Source organism: Panthera tigris, chromosome B3 (genome assembly GCF_018350195.1).
Source record: "Panthera tigris isolate Pti1 chromosome B3, P.tigris_Pti1_mat1.1, whole genome shotgun sequence".
Taxonomy (NCBI): Eukaryota; Metazoa; Chordata; class Mammalia; order Carnivora; family Felidae; genus Panthera; species Panthera tigris.
Genome location: NC_056665.1, coordinates 101611765 through 101633067, shown reverse-complemented (window position 1 = coordinate 101633067; position 21303 = coordinate 101611765). Strand labels below are relative to the sequence as shown.

General features: G+C 44.5%; 1 protein-coding gene across 6 annotated transcripts in view; it reads right to left on the bottom strand.

Annotated features, from left to right (window-relative positions):
- The window catches only part of SAMD4A (sterile alpha motif domain containing 4A), a 207795-nt gene that overhangs the window by 39301 nt on the left and 147191 nt on the right, over window positions 1-21303 (bottom strand). For 3 of the 6 annotated variants that reach the window (XM_042989732.1, XM_042989731.1, XM_042989735.1), the window contains exon 3: window positions 10220-10483. The exons of 2 other annotated variants lie outside the window; for them this stretch is intronic. In XM_042989732.1, coding sequence (XP_042845666.1) covers window positions 10220-10483 — 264 coding nt within the window. Of the gene's footprint in view, window positions 1-5889; window positions 6374-10219; window positions 10484-21303 lie in introns of those variants that run through there. One more of the 6 variants, XM_042989736.1, reaches the window with a different exon arrangement.

The following is a 21303-nucleotide window of genomic DNA, read 5'->3' as shown; positions in this document are numbered from 1 at the left end:
TGTCATATCAACTTCTCGTGAGATGAGGGCCAAACAGCCCGTCAGTGCTAGGGCTGGGTAAACAATGACTGCAAAGTACTTAGAAATGTTGATGCACTGGGTAAATGTTATTCATGTTTCCTATAAAGTGTTACCCATTACTAACCATGTTGATTACGATATACTGTCTATTTCCACGTGCTTTATTCTGAGGCACTGACAAACACTCCAGAGTAAGTGGGAACCTTCCAATTTTCAATTTTTAAAGTAGTTAACTGGGATTGATTAAAGAAACCTGGCCTCCTCTGAAATCAGGCCCTGATTTCAGGCCCCCTGGGGGAACAAAACCAGGCTTGATTTTGTGCTTGGAGGCCCTTCATTCTACAGTGACAAGCAGAGGGTCCCTCTGGGATCATCAGTAACCACAGAGACAAGGCTTCCCCAGGCACATAGTACGGACCCCTAACATCCTCCTCGACTCAAACTGTAGTTCGGTAGAGTCCAGACCCTGCCAGCTCGGACTCCGGTGCTGTCCTTCCTGCGACATCCTGGACCTGTTTTACCAGACTTTATTCTCCATCATGTCTTGTTGTTGCTGAAACAATGCTAATACGTCTGCAGAGTGACCAGGCAAATAACAACAGCTCTGGCTCTTGGGCCAATAACTTGTTAACAACTTTGGCACCAGGATTCATGTTTGCTACTTTGAAAAGCCCCAAGTTGCTGCTCAGAAAACTCACTGATCATGATTCAGGGAAGTCTGGGTAACCCCAAGGCACACTTGGGCAAAATCTGTTGCAGAGATTACAGAGCATCTCATGGGCCAGATTTTCACTGGGTGCCCTACAGTTGAATCATGCAAAATCCACCAATGATAAAACAGAGTCCTCAGCTACTAAATCATGTTAAAAACTGGGTATTTTATATGCCAAGAGAACAATGTAGGGTTTTAAGAGTTGGGGAGAGCGGGATGCAAGTCTGGGCTTGTCAAGACTAATACTCCAATCAATACTAGTTCCTTTCCACAAAATATCTGACAACTAGAATTTCTATTAGAGGGCTGGAAGGGCCTGCCTCACCTGTTTAGTCAAAATGCGGGTCATTGGGAATTGTCTTCCTACAAAAGGTTCCTACACAACACGGTGAGTTAGGCCTTCCTGAGAAGTTACTTCTAGATAATGTTGCTGGGAAATGTAAGCTCCTCTTGGCCGTATATTCCCTTGAGGCAGGCACATGTTGACTCTGCTTGTATAGCGAGTGTCTCAGTGCCTAGCTCGGTGTTGTGTGCTTGAAGAGCTCTCCTTCCTGAAACATGAACTGATGAACAAAGAAGAAGAAATCCCAGTTCTTAAGAACATAGCCTACTAATCTTTCATCCCCTGGTTGGAGACAAGGTACCTTCTTTTGCCAGGAATTAAAACAAAACTCCTTTAGGAGGGAAATAAACCAGAGAAGCAAGAGCACCCGGACCATTTCACTCCTCCCAAGCCAGGAACTCCAATGACTTGGATGCTAGATTCTGTGATGATGTTACCCAGAGGCAAAGTCGAGCTAAAAGTTCAGGTCCTTTCCTGTGTACCAGGTGCCACAGGGTTGGATGCAAAGCTAAGAACCACCTCATATAACCTCAGATATTGTGGTTTTTCATTCTGCAAAGCTGTGGCTACGGTTGAGAGACACAGACAAGCAGGGGTATTTCCTTTGGGAGCAGATACGTGATTGATGTCATGCGTGCCTCCTGGGCTCCCACCTCTGGCTGGCACATAGCCATTTAGCTTCATCTGGGCTGCTTCTGCTTGACAAGCCAATGGAGATCCCAGACGACTAGAAAGTCACTCTCTTATGCAGAGTGGGAAAGATTAAGATGCTTTTGCTCTATGCTGGGTTGACTTCCTTGGCAAGTGTGAGCATCCTGATATTTGCTCAACATTTTGAAAGTTTGCTGTGGGGGCCAGGCATGTCCCTGCCATCAAGGAACTTTTAATCCAAAGAGAATAGCTGACTCACACAAAACATTTATAATAGTTGAAGGAGAAGTGCTAAGTCAACTCAAAGTTCTAGGCAGGCACAGAACAGAGTTCTAGGCAGGCAGAATGTGCATTCTGATTTGCCCTGGGGAGTAAGGGATAGCTTCAAAGTAGCAGCAGTCCTGGAATCACTGGGCATTATCTGAGGAGGCAGGAACAGCATATTAGCAAGCACAGAGCTAAGAGAGCATTTGGGGCTGAGCAAGCACTTGGGTGAATGATAGTAAGTAACAAGGTGGGACAAATAGGCAGGGGTCCAATGATTGAGATCTCTAATGCTGAAACAAGGACAGTAGGCCTCATGTTTGGGTGATGAGGCACTGCTGAAATCTGGGCAGCAGAGGCACTATCAGATGAGTATGTGAGAAAGGTGACGGCTGTCAGTGTAAAGCCTGGACGAGGGGATGTGGGAGTGGAGGCTGGGAGATGAACCGAAGCCCTTGGAGATGGCTTGGAAGGGCGGTGGTGAGAAGGAAAGGATATAAATGGACAGCGCTTGAAGATCAGGGGATAGGGAATGTGAGTGAGACTGGTGGTTCTTCTTCTTCAAGCTTGGGAAGACAGAAAGTACAGGGGGGCAGCAGGTTTGGGGTGGCAAGGGAGAGATGGGGAGCTCTACTTCATGTTGGCCGAGTGTCACTGCCTTTGAGCCATCCAGGTGGAAAAGTCAACTAGAAGGATCTCTGAAGCGAGGTCTGAGCCGGAGAACTTGTCAGCAGCACGTGGTGGGTGGTGGCTTGAAGCCATGGAAGTGGGTGAGGTCACTTAGGGAAAGAGCATGGAATGAGAACAGGGGTGAGCTAAGATGGAGCCCTGGGATCATGAGGCATTTAGGGGAAGGTGTGAGAAGAGAAGCCCATGAAGAAAACTGGGAGGAGGAAGCTGAAGGGTAGCAGGTTTAAAGGAGAAAGCACTATGTGCAGATAGTGGCCCCTGTGCACAGTGTCCGTCTTTCACAAAGCTCCTTCTAGATCTTGTTGCAGTCCATAGTGGTTTATCTTCACAAGGCCTTTTTTGGGCACAGTGCTACACTCATCTTTTCCATGCTCTGTGTGTACCTGATGGTCTTTACCAATGGGATCAATTTCCAATTATGCTGAGTTCTATTTCCCCTTTTAGAGTTTGGACAAACCAGCCACAGAGAGGTTCTGTGGTGCGCACAACAGCTCACACAGAGGCTGGGCTCCAAGTAGAACTTGAGCTGCTTTTTTCAAATATTTGCTGCTGGAATGGCTGCAAATACCACTCAGCAGGCCATGCAGCACCTGCCTCACAAACAAAGAGGCTCCACAAGATTGAAAGATGGAACCGATACTGCAGAAGGGCTCAATATGGGAAGCATCATAAAGGGCAGGGAGTAAAACGTTCCTGGAAGAGAGAAACGCGAACAGCCTTGGTTTCCACAAGGAGCCTCACCTTGTGGTGGTCCTGGTACCTGCAGACAGAAGAGAAACTCCCATTCACCACAGAGAGCCAGGCTACTCTCAAACAACTCTCTCTCTTCCCGGGAAACAACTGCATCCTTGGTCTTTGAGGGAGAGGAGTGAGCCAACTGAGGGGTAAGAAGAGGCTAACTCTTCAGTGTTGAAGTGAGAGGGGAAAGATTCCTTTCAAATCCAAAGCAGAAATCTAGGAATATCATCGATATTACTGATGCCTGTCTCTTTCTGGCCAGAGCAGAATGAATAGCTCAGTGCTGTTCTAGCCTCTGAGCGAAAGGAAGAAGGCGCCTTGGTCTATGGTTCTTGTGAACTGTGAGCACGCTCCTCAGTCCTGGGAAGTGTCCATGGTGGCCTCCAGGAGGGGTTCCATGCTGATGGGGAGCATGTGTGGGTCTCTGAAGAAACAGGTTGAGTGAAATACCCACTTAGAGGGTTTGGATACAAGTGCAGGGACTCAATTTCTCAGTTTCCGTTAGCCGTGACATTCATAAGTGGTTTTCCACACGCAGCTTGCTTTGCGTCATTAAATAGCGGCTGGGTTCCACGTCGCAAGCTACCCTCTGCGTGCCCGCACAGTTCTTAAAGCACTGCAGCAGAAGACACACACTTGGCAAGGAAGGGTGGTTAAAAGACTCATGACCCTTAGAATTTGGGGGAATCCAGGAAATTTGCTTTTCAAGGACAAGGAGCCTTCTGCCTACCTTCGAAGAGGGGACACAATCTGAGCCCATTAGGACGTATCCATGCAGGCTATATGCTGGTATTTGGGAGTAAAGAAAGTAAGGTAAATTTACTAAATCCTGGCCTTGAAGTTAGACGAATTCAAGACAGCGTCTAGAAAGTCAACATTCAGAAAACAGTGGCTTGTTGCCATGACAGCCATGCAGAAGAGTGTCTCAGCCCCCTCCCACTCTGTCACTTACACCTTTATGACCCTCAGAAATGCTGTATTCACAATCTTGCTCAAGAAGGTGTCTGTCGGGGTTCTTTGTCTTTAAGAGAATCACACTTCTCAATAATTTTTCTAATTTCATTCTAAGACAGGCAGAAGTTCAGAGGTTTACATTTCAAAAACAACTCAAAACCCCACAACTGGCTACTTCAGACTAGGCAATATATTTCCTTTGCTGTGGAAAAAAAAAGTTTACTTACATTTCATCTAAGAAAGACTCCCTAGAAAAGGCAACCTAAGCCTATTTTTGCAGTCCCTGGTCCCCTCCACTCTTAACTGCTGTGTTTCTATCAAGGTTCCTGAAGCCACAGTTTCCTTCTTAACCTTTTTTATGTCTATAGACAAACAATGTAACAGTTTCAGTTACCTCCATATTTTGTACTAATATAACAGCAACACATCGTAAGTCAACCCAGTTAATGTTAACCCATTATGGTGAGGCTGAAGCATATATCAAGAGAAACAGACCGTAACCTCTACCCCTTTCACACTGACGACTGCAATGAGAAAGTCATGGAGCCTCTCACTCGGAGGAGCCCAAATCTATGAGCCTTACTAGCCAGGAATCTGGAAGGGAGTCTCCCACGTGAGTTTCCCTACAGGTAGGCAGAATGTTCAACCTGTGCAGGTGAGGAGAGGAGCCAGAGCTCAGGGAGGCTGTGCCAGGGAAGAACATGGTGCACCACAGTGTTGGCCCACCTCCACTGGAAAGTTCTGTAGGTTCTCGTACTCCCCATGCTTCACAATGGCCCTCAATCTGTTTCTTCTATATGCTCTTTGCCTTAGATGATACCATGGGCTATCCAGCTGTCCCAGGAAGAAACCTGGGCATCGTCCTCAATTCCTCCTGCTCCAGAGCACCATCTGCATTTAACTAGCGCACTTTCAGTTCTGAGCTGTCTCAATTCTACCTCACGAAGACCACACAGACACATTCCTTTGAATCCATTCTTGCTGCTGCTTGCCTTGGTCCCACCTCGTTCTCCTCCTCAGTCACTAAAATATCCCCCACCTCTCAGCTGGCTTCCCAGTCCAGACTCCCCTGCCCCTCATCCCCTCCTCCATGTCCCCCCAACACTTCTGCTAGGGTCTGATTTCTAATGAGCAAACGTAAGCAGGTCGCTCTGCTGCTAAATGCCTTCAACAGCTTCTATCAACGTCAGATCTTTCGCAAAGCGTAGCATCTGGTTTTCCCCTCTCCCCAGACTTCTTTCCCATGTGACACTTGAGCCATAGATGCACTCAGTCAACCTGTCCCATCACCATGCTTTCATGTATTCTTCTCCCTTTGCACAGAATGCCCTTCCCTTCCCTTATATACTTGGCTAACTTTAATCATGCTTCAAGACTCAGCTCCAGGACTCTCCTCCTCAGGAACTTTCCTTGACTTCTCTCCACTTTGCATTAGGGACCTCCTTGGTGCCTGTCTGACCCAGCACAAGTCTCCGAAGACAAGACATTTTCACAGCCATACACCTGCATCAGGTACCTGTTTGTTGTTCATGTGACAGGACTCCCTTGAGGCAGGTACAATCTGTTTCTTCTCTGTCTCCCCAGTAACTAGCCCCAAGCTTCTCTCAGCAGGTGCTTAAAAGTCAACTGACTTGATAAGGACTAAAGTAAAACCTAATAAGTCTTTCTTTTTTTCTCTTTGCTCCCGTAGAACACAGCCACATCACTCATCAACAGCGCTGGCCTTTTGAGAAGTCTTTGTGCGTTGCGTCTACACATCATTTCCGAGGACATGGTGCTAAAATGAGGGGCAGGAATGCTCCCTCCCCCAATGGACTTCTGCTCTTCTATATTTTCTTCTCCTTCCAGGAAATTATGGGAGTATCTTTTTTCTCCTCTCGGCCACCTGAAGGCTTTGCATGAGAGAAGAGGTAAGAGAGCACATTCCACTCATGTTGGCACCGAGGGGAAGGAGGACATAACTGAGTATCGACTCGGGAATCATGAATCTGGGATTCTTCCCCTGGGAAATGTTACGGTGACATTTCTGCAAACAAGGACAACTGAATTTAGAAACCACAATCAGCATATCTGATCCAAACATGTATAACCAGTAGCCTCCACAGGGCATGTTAAGGGGCGGGGGGCGGGGGGAACTCTCATATTCCTGCTGTTTCCCACTTCTGTTCATTAATTTCTACTTCAGTAGCTAATCCCATTCTTGCTTTACCCTGAGATTAGTCCGAGATCCCTACCCTGAGGGACATCCAATCTGTGCTTTGGAGCTGACTTACATCTTCAGGATGGGTATTTACTATAAAAGGAAAAACAAAGCAAAGCAGACAGATGATGTTAATCCTCTGAGAGCACAAGTTGGTCTACTTGGGAGAGAACTTCGTGACGATCCCTGACAGGGTGTGCTGACACCAAGACAAAAGAGGGAGAGATCGATGTTTGTGAAAATCTTAAAAAGAAGAATGCTGGGCCGTGAGCTTTATTTCACACTTTTGACCCAAGAGGCACATTCCTAAGGGACGGTTCGTAGCCAAACCTGGCAGGTTGTCCAGATGAAAAGGAAGGAATAGATGAACAATGTTTCAGCAAGGTATGCAGAGCTGTTGGCAAGAAAGATGAATTCATACTAAATTCAGCTCAATTCTGGTGACTTTTTATCCTTTTCCCAAGGTGTAGGGGGAGGGCTGACATGCATCTTCTGGAGATCTGGAACTCCTCCAAATTCGACCGCAGATACCTTGTTGTTTCTATATACTAGGCTTTTTTTTTAAATGTAGGAAAATAGCAATGCAGTGATGGCATCCCGAGGTGGACCGGAAAGTAGCCTCAAAGGGCTGATAATTCTGCCAGAGGACCTGGTCCCAAGAAAGAAAGAGATGTGAATTCGAGAGGAAGAGCTGGCTCTTTTTAGAAGCACAGCCTTAGATTTCATATTTCATTTCCCAGAAAGTATGAATTAATTTGGAAACTTAAAACGGGTGTCTGCTCTTGGACGTAGGGATCCAATGAGAACCTCTTAGGCTGGGCATGGTGAGGGCTGCTTCCTGGGTGCGTCCTGGAAGGCCACTCTGGATAGTCTCTGCTGACAGAGTTGAGCAGTGGCCTTTTCGAGAAGACCTCTCCAGGCATAGCCAGGGGGTGGCTTTTTGGATGCTTTTGGACCCTGACTCTGGATGCTTACTGTTTTGGGGTATGGACATATCTACTGCTTGACCTATCAGCTGAACTGTGAATACACTTATCCCACAAACAGAATCCTTCATTGTGTCTCATGTCCTCATTCAAATATGTTTTGCCCTTTGCTTTGCTATGGACTTTATATTTTGAATCCCAAACCAATTCTTTGGAGCAAGCAGTTCAATAGGTCAGCAGAAGGTGGATATACATAGGAAAGAGTCCACTGTTTCATCCGGTCACCAAATAGCTTGTTTTCTGACCATATCCCTTGGGCCTATAAAGAAACTCTTGGATATAAGCGCTTATCTGCAACTTTCTGACTGAAGAATCTCTGAGGAGACAATTCTTATCAATTCTGAAGAAAAGAATAGAAGAAGCTTATATGTGGGATATTCCTTGAACTTTGATTTTGACTTTTATTCTAAAACAGCAATAAGAAATTGGTTCAATTTTCCTCTCATTCATTTCTCTTTAAAAACGTGCTCGCAGGGTGCCTGGGTGGCTCGGTTGGTTAAGCATCCGTCCTCGGCTCAGGTCATGATCTCACGGTTTGTGAGTTCAGGCCCCACGTCAGGCTCTGCACAGACAGCTCAGAGCCTGGAGCCTGCCTCAGATTCTGTGTCTCCCTTTCTCTCTGTCCCTCCCTTACTCGTGCTCTGTCTCTATCTCTCTCTCTCATAAATAAATAAAAACATTAAAAGAATGCTCTCATTATTGTTTTCTCACCTCACCATGACAGCACACAGTGAGCATACTTTTAACTACTTTGGGAGAATGTTGAAGGTGTACATTAAAGAAGAAAGAAAGAAAGAGAAAGAAAGAGGAAAGGAAAGGAAAGAAAGAAAGAAAGAAAGAAAGAAAGAAGAAAGAAAAGTAAAAGGAAGAAAGAAAAAGAAAGTAAAAGGAAGAAAGAAAGAAAAAGAAAGAAAGAAAAGTAAAAGGAAGAAAGAAAAAAGAAAAGAAAGCAACCCTCTTATAACCAGACAGGACCAGCATTCCTCTCTAGGAGAGGTCTGTATCCTAGAGAACGGCCTTCCCACAGGACCCTCCTCGCCCTTGAACACAAAGGCCAAGGCCTCCTTCCCTCAGTTACCAATTAGAATCGCACATATGTTTTCTCAGAAACGTGCCACCAGACACTCCACTTCGCCTGGGAAGAAGCTAGTCCAGAACAATGGCTGACCCTGCCTCCCTTGGTCCCTCAGGTGCTCCGGTGCCCCAGTGACAGATGCCCTGCAGGCTTACCTAAAGCCTGGCTGAGCCTCACCTGCTACCTGTCACCTGGGGCTCAGCCGCTTGAGCACACAACCACGTAACGTGGACTCAGAAATGAGTTTTGCTACATCTCCAAAATTATGACACATTCCCTCGAAAACTGTGAAAGAGAAAGAGGACACACATCCCCTCCATGCCAAAATGAGCCATTGTTTGTGCTGCCTGTTAAACACCTTTAAAGACCCACTTGTATCAGCAGAAGAAAAGCATCAAGACACATCCCACTCACTCTGGGCATTCATCACGGGGTGGGGGTGGCATGGGGAGCACACAGGCCTGCAGTTGAGGGAGAGGAACGTTTGAGGAATGCACTTCATTCCCCTAGTGGACAGGCTCCGTGTTTCAGCCTGGTACTCTCTCATAGCCGGCCCCTGGGTGGTCATGGGCGTCTTTCTGTGCCACACTGTGATGGCAGAGAGGGGACTCAGTAGACAGCCTCCTTTGTCAACACTGATCCTTCTTGAAGGGAAGGTCAGAGACACAAAACCTCAGCACCATGGATGCCAGCAAAGGGGGTGCTCCCAGACCCCCCCTCAGCACTGTACTCCCAGAAGCATGACTGGTTATTGTTTCTCCATCGAAAACATATTAGTGTGTCCCTGATGAGCATCTTTCCCTAAGGACTTCCCAGACCTTGAACAACTTAGCGTCTAAAAATACAAAATGCACGTATCCTCTTCGAACCTATCACGGGTAATTGGGAAATCTCTGTCTCCTGATGAGTATCGTTAAGAAAAGGACAGATTTACAGGGCAATGTACAAACATTTATTTATGCTGCACAAAAAGGCCTTTATCACCTGTATGCAAATCTGTTATCAGGCTTAAAACACTGTCAGAGATTCTCAGTGGTATTTTTTTCATGTCCCTTAAACAGATGCAGAGAAAAGAATTTAAAAGTTTCTTTGGATATCAAAGGAATAGGGAGAGAGAAAGGAAGCACTACTATGATTCTGCATTAAGAAAGACCTAAAAAAAAAAGATCCTGTGGTTTGTTTTGTTACATTATTGACGGTTCCCTGGCCACAGCAAGGAGGTAGAAGGCTGGAGTAGCTGAGCGCCTTTACAAACAGGGCAGGCTGAGAAATGTATGTGCAAACAGTAGATCCTATCAGTTAGCTGTGACTCATTTAACTGCCTACAAGTCCCTGCATTAAAAAAAAAAAAAAAAAAAAAAGAGTGTTGACCTCTCTTGCTCTGGCTCCTGCTTCCCAGGCTTCCCAGGAAGGGGAATCCCAGGAATGGTTAACCCTGAAGCTCTGCAAGGGATGGGTCCAATGCATAAGCCTGGGGAGAGGACTGGGCTCCTCTCTTGCTCACTATCTACCTCTCTTTTTACCCTTCTAACTCCAAATAAAGGGGCCAACTCTGTTCCCAGTGGTTTCTCGTTCAGTCACTCACCTTTCATACCACTACCTTCTTCTTGGAATGTGTTACGAGCAGTGTTCTGATCTTCTAAGTGTTCACTCCCACCACTTCCTGAAGAGGCTACACTGCTTTGTGGAGACAGGGGGGCATGATCGGATGGGAGGCACTGGGGTCCTCTAGCTCGTAAGTCCTCATGAGACATCCATCCATGTCCTAGAGGCTGGTTTGGCACATTCATGGGTGGGGTAAGGGACACAGATCGTTTCAAAGGGCTGTGGTGTGCCTGGCCTGAGAGAACTGGAAAAAAAAATAAAATGAAATAGGTTATTCCCCCCCCTTTAGCCTGGGCCACAGAGAACCCACAATACCTTTTAACCCTGAGAGATGATGCTAACCTGTCTGACGACTCTATCGGTGGTCACCGCAGGCTGAATACAGGCCTGGCAGGGGCTTTCCCTTCAAGGGCTGCTGTCTGGACCTTGTGCTGGGCTGGGTTTCCCCAGGGAGACTATACCTATAGTGCCCACACATCTGGCCTTAGGCTTTGTGGGTCAGGGTCTGGTTTTCATTCTAACTCTAGAAATCAGGATTTGTGGCAGTAGGCCTATAAATCAGGTGAGGCTTGACAGCCTGGCAAAGTGGCCATCTGCCAAGAGTAAAAAGAACATACGCTGCACATTTTTTTTTTTTTTTTAAACACACAAAACCCAACATTACCCGTGTCATTAGGGTGGACTCTTAGAGGGCAAGGCAGGCTGGTTACCATTTGGGATCTTTGCTGGGCTGAGCTAGAAGGTGGGCTAGTCCTTCCGACCAGGAACCAGGGGAAACTATCAGCTCTGGAAGGGTGCAGGCTCAGCGAGGGCCGCCGTACTAACCCGGACCTCAGGGTACGTGTGGGACACTGGTAGCTGTGTGTGAAAGGGCCGATTCTTTCCCTCGGCTTCACAGGTTAATGCCAAACTTCATCTTGAAAACACTTCCAGGTAACAAGGCTTTCATTCAGAAGCCAGTGGGGTGCGCTCAGTGAGCTGGGGGTGGTTTTTACCAGCATGTTTAACTCGTCCACACAGCGGGCAACATCTGCGTAGCCCCTGTGTTTAATTTCTTTTCCAGAAAACTAGGAAAAAGCAACAAAACTCACATAACTAGCCAAATTAAATGGAGGTCATTCGAGGGAGGGATTTAACCAAAATCAATGCCGAGGAAGCCGACGGTACCCTTGGTTGGTTTTTCTGGGCGTGTTAAGTGACAGCTTCACAAAATAAGTCTATTCATAACATTCTCTCCAAGCACTGGTCCCTCACAGGCCCAGTTTATTTTGACTGCTGCAGCGCTAGCATGGAATTGAGCCACATGCATTTTTAAACATTTTTCAGGGAAGCCATTAAGTTCCATCTCAGGCCGTATCCCCTACAGTGAGGTATTTGCTCCCCCAAGTCCAGACAAGCGCTTCTTTGCTGGTGTTAATCTCCGTGTTTTTTAGTCAGCAGACCTGACATCCCAGTCTAAGAAGTTCTGTTCTTGGTTAAACTGCGTTTCTGGTGTGGTAGCACACCACACAAAGACCTGGGCAGTAGGTTACCTTGCCCCGAACTGAAAGATAAAGACCAGAGCCAAAAGGCTGGGTGTTCCCAGAAAGTGTCTTCGGACAGTGGTGGTGTGGGAAGGTAGCTTATGGTCAGCTGGCATCAGCCAGGCCCCGAGAGCAATGAGGCTCACACCTCTGTTGTCAATGTTTCCATGTGGCTTCAGATGGCCAGAGGGTAGCTTGTGTGAAAGGGGGGCAATCAGAAGGGTCAGACACTTCTTTATGAACAAAATAGGAGGGGAACAAGAGAGCTGCTGAGTTTATCATTTGCAACCTGGGAAATTTCTACATTAGGTAGATTCTATCAAAGGCAAGGAATTCTCACTGAACTTTAAAAAACGCAAAGGGAACATTGTTTAAAAAAAAAATTTTTTTTGACCCTGACAGGCTGAAATAGCTTGCCTTTCCACTAAATAGACTAGGGAAGAAACTATTTTAAAAGGCTCCCTGGAAAATGCATTGCTACCTGGTTGGATCAGAAGTAGCAAGAGAAAAAGAAAAAAAAAAAAAAAAAAGCAGAAAGAAAAAAATAAATAAAAAGGAAGCAGCAGCAAAAATGAAGAGAGAAGCCAACAGGAAGGAAAGCCAGACATCCAGAAAATCCATTTCATGCCTGTCTAAGTATTTATATAAAATGGGGCAGACTTGTTTAGGCCTGCACCAAGTGCTGGGATGGTCCAGCTTAAACATCTTTGCTCCCTGGTACCTTGGCAACCATTTCAGAGTATCTGGTGGATGCTCCGAATGTGCCAGCCAGGTGTGCCTCAAGCAGAAATGGGGGCTCCTCTTCATAGCCAGGATTGGAGTAAGCCTGAAACCATAAAAACAGGCCTTGCCAAAGAGAGAAACGCAGCTTTGAAGTGCTTTAGCACCTAGTCTGGTTAGAGGTGACAAGTAAATCTATAATCACGGGTAGTAACCCTGCTAAGAGAGTCCCCACCTTTGGATACTGAGAACAATACCCCACATGTTGAATAAGCAGTTGAATTCCATTGTTGGATGGAGCCAATTTGCTTCTTTCCCCCTAAACTTTTCTTAAAAGCCACACTGCCTCCCCATTGATGGGCATCCTTGGGGAGGTTGTCAGTATCCAAGGAATCCACTGGTTATTGAGAATGGAACAAAGTAGGTACCTAACTTAATGGGACTTAAAGGGATATATCACAGAAACCTATACCCATGTCTTCAAATATTCCTGAGCTTGACTGATGTCACAGGGGATGTGGTATAAACTTGGCCTCTGCCTCTAATAAAAAAATCAATTATACCTGAGGTGCCAGAGCCTTTTCTCAGTAACTTTCTACTAAAGGCCCCACCCTGTCTGTATCATAAAGACTCCCGCAGCTGGGCACCGAAACAGAAAGATCTCCTTAGGAGCCGACCTACTGTTTCAACCAAGCAAAATGCCTCCCACTAAGCTTCTGATTTGCAGAGAGGGCCATGCATTTAGACCCAGGCTGGATGCCACACCTAAATAAGAGCAGAGTCATGTTGGGCAAATGCCTCATTTCTCCAAGGAGAACCAAAGCCCCAGGCAATACAGGCTTGGCTTCCTGTGGGAAGGAGACAGAAGCCGGTGACAGGTGACCTGCCAACAGTGCCATATTGGGGTGAAGACAGATCTTCAGGTAGAGGTGGAGGCCTTGGCCACAAAGCCAATTTTCATGTTACCTCGTGAGCTAGAGTACTTTGTTTGGCACGGACTGGCAGAGGAAATAATAAATGCCATGGGCAGAGCGCAGGAAGATAGGCCACACCGCCATGGAATTAATGAGGTGGCCAGGGGCAGGTTATCGATGGTTGTCCCATCACTCCATTTTTTAACCGAAAGAACTCATCTGAAGTGGTGATAAATGGATGAAGAGGGAAAATGGATATTGAAATAAACAGATAAATAAATTTCCTTTTCCTATGAGTAGGGAGGGAGAGCAGTGAAAACAGTCTTCTGTGTTAGCTGTCCCAGAATGACTCTAGCTAGAAGCAGACCTTTCGAATGTTCTCGCTTGTGGACTGCTATGCAGCAGACAACGACCAATGCTCCATTCAGACTTAAGCTGCCCCCAGGTGTATTCGAACATGGCAGAATTAAGTACACCTTGAAAAAAAAGATCTCAGTATAGATTAGAAATTGGCAGTTTCCAGCAGAATTGAAGTCCTAAGTTTACATTGCATTTGTGACTTTATCATAGGTGAGGTGGGGGGCAGGATGTTTCAGAGTAGATTCATTACATTGAAAATCCTACTAAAAACTACCCAGGGGAACAAGGTTGTGCCTCTTTCTGCTCTTGAAAAACTGAAGCTAAAACTTCATACTGTGTACAGTATAGATTCAATATTGCTTATTAATTTTAGAAGGAAATATAGATTCAATATTGCTTATATTTTATTATAGGAAATGTCAAGTATGTACACATATACATGTGTGTATGTGTATGTACGTCAATAGAATACTATAATCTAGGGGATCGTTTGTAAATTCAAGTGAACCAAAAATTAATAATATCTATTGAATAAGTCTAGTTGAAATATGCAAAACACAGCTAAAAATAATCTTGCTACAGCACTGGAGCTGTGTGATGTGAGTACAGAGGGTCTTCTAATCTGGCAGTAAACTCTGTCATACCATTCTTGGCTAGCCAACTTCTCTGACCTCATTTAACCTCATGATTTGTTTTTCATCTCGAGACTATCTTTAATGAGACTCCTTTCAACGCCTTTTTAGAGGAAAATACGATACCTGGCTCTGGGTTCTGTTCTTTGAAGTATTTTCTTGAAAGCCTGGAAATCAGATTTCTTACCCCTTTCTTTTGACCAACTTGACTTCATCTCAATTTTTAGTTACTGAAATAAAATTCAGCAAAAGACTTTCGGGGATAGACTCTTTTAAGAAAATTAGGTATAACTACTTTTTGTGCTTTCTAATGTGACAAATGATAGGGTTTGTAGAAAGAGGAAGTTTTGGGATACTGGCCCAACTATCTCTTTGGTTCACTGTCAGGTTAGGCATTATACCTCACAGTCAAGGAGAGAAGAAGTGATCCCCATAAGTGAACCATCCAGATAATGGAAGCTCCACTGTTACACTGAAACTTTATCCTAACAAACTTTAATGCAGATCTTTCAAAGATACATTGCATACTTCCCTGTTCTACTTAAACTTACACACTGAATGCAATTTATGCATTTCATGCTTTAAAAGGTATTGTTATGGGGTACCAGAGCAGCTCAGTCGGTTAGGTGGCAGACTTGATTTCAATTTGGGTCAAGATCTTGTGGTTTGTGAGATTGAGCCTCATATCGGGCTCCACGCTGACAGTGCGAGGAGTCTGCTTTGGATTCTCTCCCTCCCTTTCTGTCTTCTCCCCCACTCACGCTCACTCTCTCTCAAACTAAAGAAATAAAACTTAGAAAAAAATTTTTTTGAATTATTATTATGAACATAGATTCTTAACATTTCAAAGCTGGAAGCCCCCTGCAAGGTAGTTCAATAATTCCCAAGGTATGAACTGTGGACCCCTGGGTAGTGGAAATATTTTAATTTCCCTATACGCACCACACTGTTAATAGATGAAATATTGTGTTGCAAATAATTTTTATATACATGCAGAGTATTAAAATTAATAAAATATAAATTAATTTACATGCTGCTGAATTCATAGCTCTTTTTGTCATTTTTTCTCCTTTCAACAGATTCAAAGTGCAAATCTTGTTTTACGGGGACGCCAATTTTTCTTTTTATATGTTACTGACTGAGGCCAAAACTCAATAAATAATAGAGATGATTATTGTTCTCTGCTTTGTTGACTGAGGTTTTCATGGGCAATAGAGGTAGCCTCAGGAAGCCCATCCTCAAAGTCCTCTGCACACCTTTCAGTTATACCCTTGCCTCAAATTCCGTCAACCATCACTTTTCATCGCTACCAATATGTTTCCACCTATTTACAGGCTTAACATTTTGTCCTAGAGTTTGGAATCTAGAGTATTGAGGTTGACTTCTTTTTGAATAAGGGTAGGAAATACTCCCATTTTCCTAATGTCACGCCCTTTCATCAAACCCAATAGTTTGTCTTCTCAACCCGAGGTTGAGTTCCACATCCTCATCACGTCCTTATGAACACAGCCACGTAGTCGGGATTTGAAGTTCTCATCTCTTTTCTTCCTAAGCCAGTCTCTCCATTTCTAATTCGACAAGATGCCCTTCTCACAGAGACATTTGTGCTTCATTAAAATGTTCAAATTCTAGACGCTCGTGATAAAACTCAGTCCAATTGCAAGCGTGACTAAACTTTGCAAAAATAACTCATTCTGACTTAGGGATTTTAAAAAGTAAGAATGGGGAAACTAAGCATTTATATATTATTTTAAAATATGAACTTCAAATTTCTTTCCAACATTAAAAGGTCGTAGCCAATTCCCTCCTCTGGAGGTACATGCTGCATGTATCCCCATACCATGATAAAGCCGAGGGAATATGCTACTTATAAGCTGATAATGGTGTACTTTCAGAGTATCTTCTAGACCTACATCCAAAAGTAAACCTACATCCACAAGAAATTCGGAGTATCAGTAGAACCTTTGCTGAATACACCAACTCGAGGGCTCGTATCATGTAGTTCTTAAATAGTGCTGTAAAAGATGGTTTGATACTTGTCAAGTTTAAAGAAGAAAAAGTTCAACCCACTGCCAGCTACAAAATCAAATCATCTCCAAGTTACTAGGGGAGTGTTTCTGTTCATCCCTTTAGTTACTTAAGGCCTGCTTATCAGGCATCTTTCAGGTGTCATCCAAGAATTTCTTCTGAGAGTACTTTCAGAGCATCTAAGGAACGGCTACAAAAGGCTTTCCATTTTCAAAGACTGGAGTTCTGTTAACACCACTTGTATGAATGATTCCAGGCATTTGCTTAAGGAAAAAAAAAAAGCCAACATTTTAGAGACTCAGTGCTGAAATGATATTAGACCCTGGATTCCTCTTCTTTAGTTGGTTTTGTGGTGCCACAACCAGTAATCAGAGGCCCTGTAGTGGGAATCTTTGGGGAAGAAAAGATTAATAGTACTGTAAGAATACATTTAAAAACAAAACAAAACCAGGGTACTTGATCAGTGACATCATGCAAAGGAAAAGACAACACCAGTCATATTTATGGCCAAGTACGGATTTGTGTAAAAGGTGGGGGGTGGGGGGGGGGGGAAGAAGGGATTAATGACTAAGGTTAAAATTAACATGCTCTGCCATCATTGCTTCAGGGAATAGATTAACAGCAAATCTAGAAGGTTATATGCCTCAACTCTGCATGCTTGCTCTCTGCTTCTTGTTCAAAGGTTTGGAAAAGCAGTGCTCACAACATCTGGACACCAGAAGATGATTCCCCCAAACAGCTTCAGACTCCACCTCATTCTGGGGGAAGAAAAGAGACCATGCTACAAAGGAAAGATGTGGTTGGTGGACAGGGTGTTCCCGACAAGCCCAAAGAGGAAGCCACACACTCTCTGGGAAGAGAAAACGTACACTTGCCTAAGCAACAAAACAAAACAAAGGGAGACTCTGGAAGCAGATGAAACCACAAAGAACATCACAGAAAGGTTGACAAATACACACTGCTAAATCTCCTTTTCCCTATTAAATCTCATTTCCATACAGTATTGAAATGAAAGTATTCTGATGCAGGGAAAAGCACCTGGAGAGGTTTCTTCAATAATGTGAGTCCTTGTCACTGATGTCAGCTCTTATTACTCTACAGACAGCTCAGCCTTTGGGCAGAGCAAAGATGTATGTTTCTGCCTTCACATTATCACTTAAACATTTGGGCTTTTAAGAAGTAAATTAGGATGTTTCTGGCAGACTTTTATTGCTGCATTAATCTTTGGTACATTTCATTTGTCCTCTTTTGTCGGTTTCTATAATGGCAAAACTGGGTGTCATCCAGTAGAAAATCTATTTTAGATAACTGCTATTTGACTTTATATTGTCATTATTTATGAAATAAGTTAGACAAGAAGCCAGTATACACATTTTACAGAAATTGGTTGAATCTTACCCACAGGTTTAACTTCAAATCAAGCAGTCCTAAAAGGAAACTGCCCAGATCCTGATTCCCTTCTATCAAAACCAATGACATCAATATGGAAGAATCTGACACAACTGTAGCAGATGTTTAAGCCAATTCAACGAACTGTGGGATCAAGCCAGCCACTTCTAAAGTTCCTGTATAGTGGGGTAACTTCTACTTTCCTGCATTATGTTTCTTTTCCTAGCTATATTTATACCTATATGCACTCAACCTTGAGGCTTGTCCATGGAACTTCTACCCACATAGACAGTGAAGAGATGAAATCCAGAAATGAATTTAGACAGAGATGCAGAGTTTGAATCATTTTGTTTATGACACCAAGCAGAGTAAATAATTGAGTCAAGCAAGTGGCCAGGAGTGGATTTAAGAGGGTATGTCCTTTTTCATTTTCCAGCTAATCCACAAAAATGCCCCAGTCATTGTGTTGAAGGAAGAAAGTGGAGAAACTCAGAGAGATAGATGTCCCATGACAAAACTTCCCTCCTACCCCTTTCTTAAAAGATAACTGTCAAATTGTCACTGCTGATGTGCTCACCTGAGCTCACATGCCTATCCAGGAAGTGCTGCTGAAATTTACAAAATGTGATTGTCCATCCTGTGTTTAACAACTTCAGGGCTGCTAACTGGGCATGGGTACTGGAAAAGTAATCCTCATGTGGAAATGCAAACAGCCAGGGTTTCGTGATTGAGCAACTAAGTCCCCCCACCACCCCCCACACCGGAGCATCAGTCCCGAGGCCATGGCAGAGTCGCTGAACAAATCGTCAGGGTATCCTTTTACATCCTGACACTGCTAGCGACACTGGTCCAGAGAAGATGCAGGTCAACCCCTTGAAAGGGGCTAACAAAGGATATTTTTAACCCTGTCTATGAACTCCTACCTTGAGCTGAACCACAGGCAAAGATTGCCGCTGGAACCTAAAGTCTCCCAGATAAGACAGCAGGGTGGCTCTTAAATGCCATGGCACTCATTAGTCAAGTTAGATGCATAAATCCTGCCATCAGGGCCTCCACTCAGCTGACTGCATGACTGGTGCCAAGATCTCTCCGGGCGCGAGACTCTGAACTTTGCCTTGATTGAGCAAAAATATATTTTTCCCCCTTTTCTTTCTAGTTTGAGGAGAAGGGTGATAAATAGAGATGTATTATGTGGTCCCAACTAATGCTTAACTTAGTTACTTGATAGAAGAATGAGAACCCAAGTTTCTCAGTGCTGTGGCTCGCAGGACAATTGACTGATTAGGGAATTGGTTCTTGTTTTCATTAAAGCATTCAATCTAAATGTCAAATGTAATAATACACATAAATAACCATTCAAAAAACCCACAATTTGAGCTTACATTGCTAATTAGATGTTTTTTGTTGTTGTTGTTAAGAGAAATTGGATGGTGTAGGCTCTCCTGGCTTCTTAATTATATTTGATTGAATCACCATGTGATTCAAGACAAGCTATTGAGGCTTCACACATCCCAATTCCCGCCTTAGTTCACCTTTGGTATCTTCTTGGATTCCAAACTGTCACAACCAGCCCCCGTGGGTGTTGAAACATGGTGATACTGGTACTCTGTTTGTAAAATTGATTTACTGCGGTCTGTAATTACACATCACGATTTGAATTCTTGACTCGGTACTGCATTTTTCACTTAAACCGTACTGTTCTTCTCCACCCCAGAGAAACAGCATTTACGTAATTGCTCTCAACTCATCTACTTGGGTATTATAAATCAGTCCTGCAATAAAAGACTTCCAGAGACACTGCAGGCACAAGGTTCCTGGCATAACTCAGGCCCCAGGACTGTTCTCGTTTAAGGACAGGAATCGAACAGCGTTCATTTCTTACTGGAGATGAGATGGGAAGGGCTGTCTGGAGACTTTGGATCCGAAGTCAAAGAGAAAGGGGCCAGAGAGTGACCGAGAGGGCTGGGTCGAACCCAGATGGCCAGCTCAGATCCACGGGTCGGGTCCCCCTGCTCCTTGTCTACTTCTGGGTCCCGCTTCACCTGTCACACAAACTGTATAGTGTGTGTGTGTGTGTGTGTGTGTGTGTGTGTGTGTGTGTGTTCTGCTATTACAGGTCATATACTGGTGACCCTCTGCATTCACAGATTCCATATTTGTGAATTCACCGATTTGCTAAACTTTATTTGTAGGCCCCGAATCAATACATGTGGCATTGTCATGGTCATTCATGCACACGCTCAGAATGGCAAAAACTTTGAGTCTCTGGCGCACATGTTCCCAACTGAGGCTCAACAGGCACTACTCTTTGCCTTCCTGTGTCCGCTCTTATCCTGTAAATGGGTGTCCTTTCCGAGGTCTGTTTAGCGCCATATTTTTCTCACTTTGATGTTTTTCTTTGGTGATTTTGCTATTTAAAATGCCTCCCCCAACCCCTGGGGTGCCTGGGCGGCTCAGTTGGTTAAGGGTTCGCCTACGGCTCAGGACATGATCTCATGGTTCACAAGTTTGAGTCCAGTTCGTGAGTTCGAGCCCCCCATCGGGCTAGCTGCTGTCAGCGCAGAGCCTGCTTCAGATCGTGTGTTCCCCCGCCCCCGCCCTTCCCCCTCTCATGCTCGCTCACACTCTCTGTCGCTCTCTCTCAAAAATATTACATTTAGAAACAAATAAATAAAATGGCCCCCGAGTGTAGTAGTGCTAAGGTGCTGTTTGGTTCCTAAGTGCAGGAAGGCTGTGATGTGCCTTAGAGAGAAACGAGATGGAGTAGGTAAGCTTCATTCAGGTATGAGTCACAGTGCTCTTGGCCTTGAGTTCCAGGTCAGTGCAGCAACAACCTGTATCACATAAGATGTCTTTAAACACACATGAAACAAAGTTATGTATTGACTAGTTGATGAAAATGTTCTGAGACTTGCAGGAACATAACCCTGTATCTCCCCCAGGAGCAATGGTTCAGGATTTGCTAATTCAGTGTTCGCCGTGACTTTATAAAACATAACTATTGCAAATAATCCAAACTCACTGTGTTATATATTGATACAAACTCTTCACTCCACCTCCCATCCTGGGACATTTTTTGGGCACATTTGCCACATTTTTGCCTCAGGCTAGTGGTTCTTAACCTTGGCTGCACAATGGACGCTGTTGGAGCCTTTAAAAAATCCTGATGTCCAGGCTCCGTTCCAGACTGAAGTAATAGAAAGATCCTTGTATAGTGGGGTCGGAGCATTCATACTTTTTTAATGCACCTGAGTACTTTTAATGGCTAGCCAGGTGGAGAACTACTGTCTTGGGCTATCTTTTTGCCTGAGTGTTCACCCCAAACTCTGTCCCACATCCTGGACATTGCAAACTTCCCCAGGGTTGGATGCCATTTCTGCCTGGTCTTCAAAAGATGCCCACAAGGAATGGGCATCTTGTTTACTTTTCAAGTGGCTCTGAAAAGACAACATACAAATCACTGCTTCTCCTACCAAACCAGCCTTGTTTGCTTTGGAT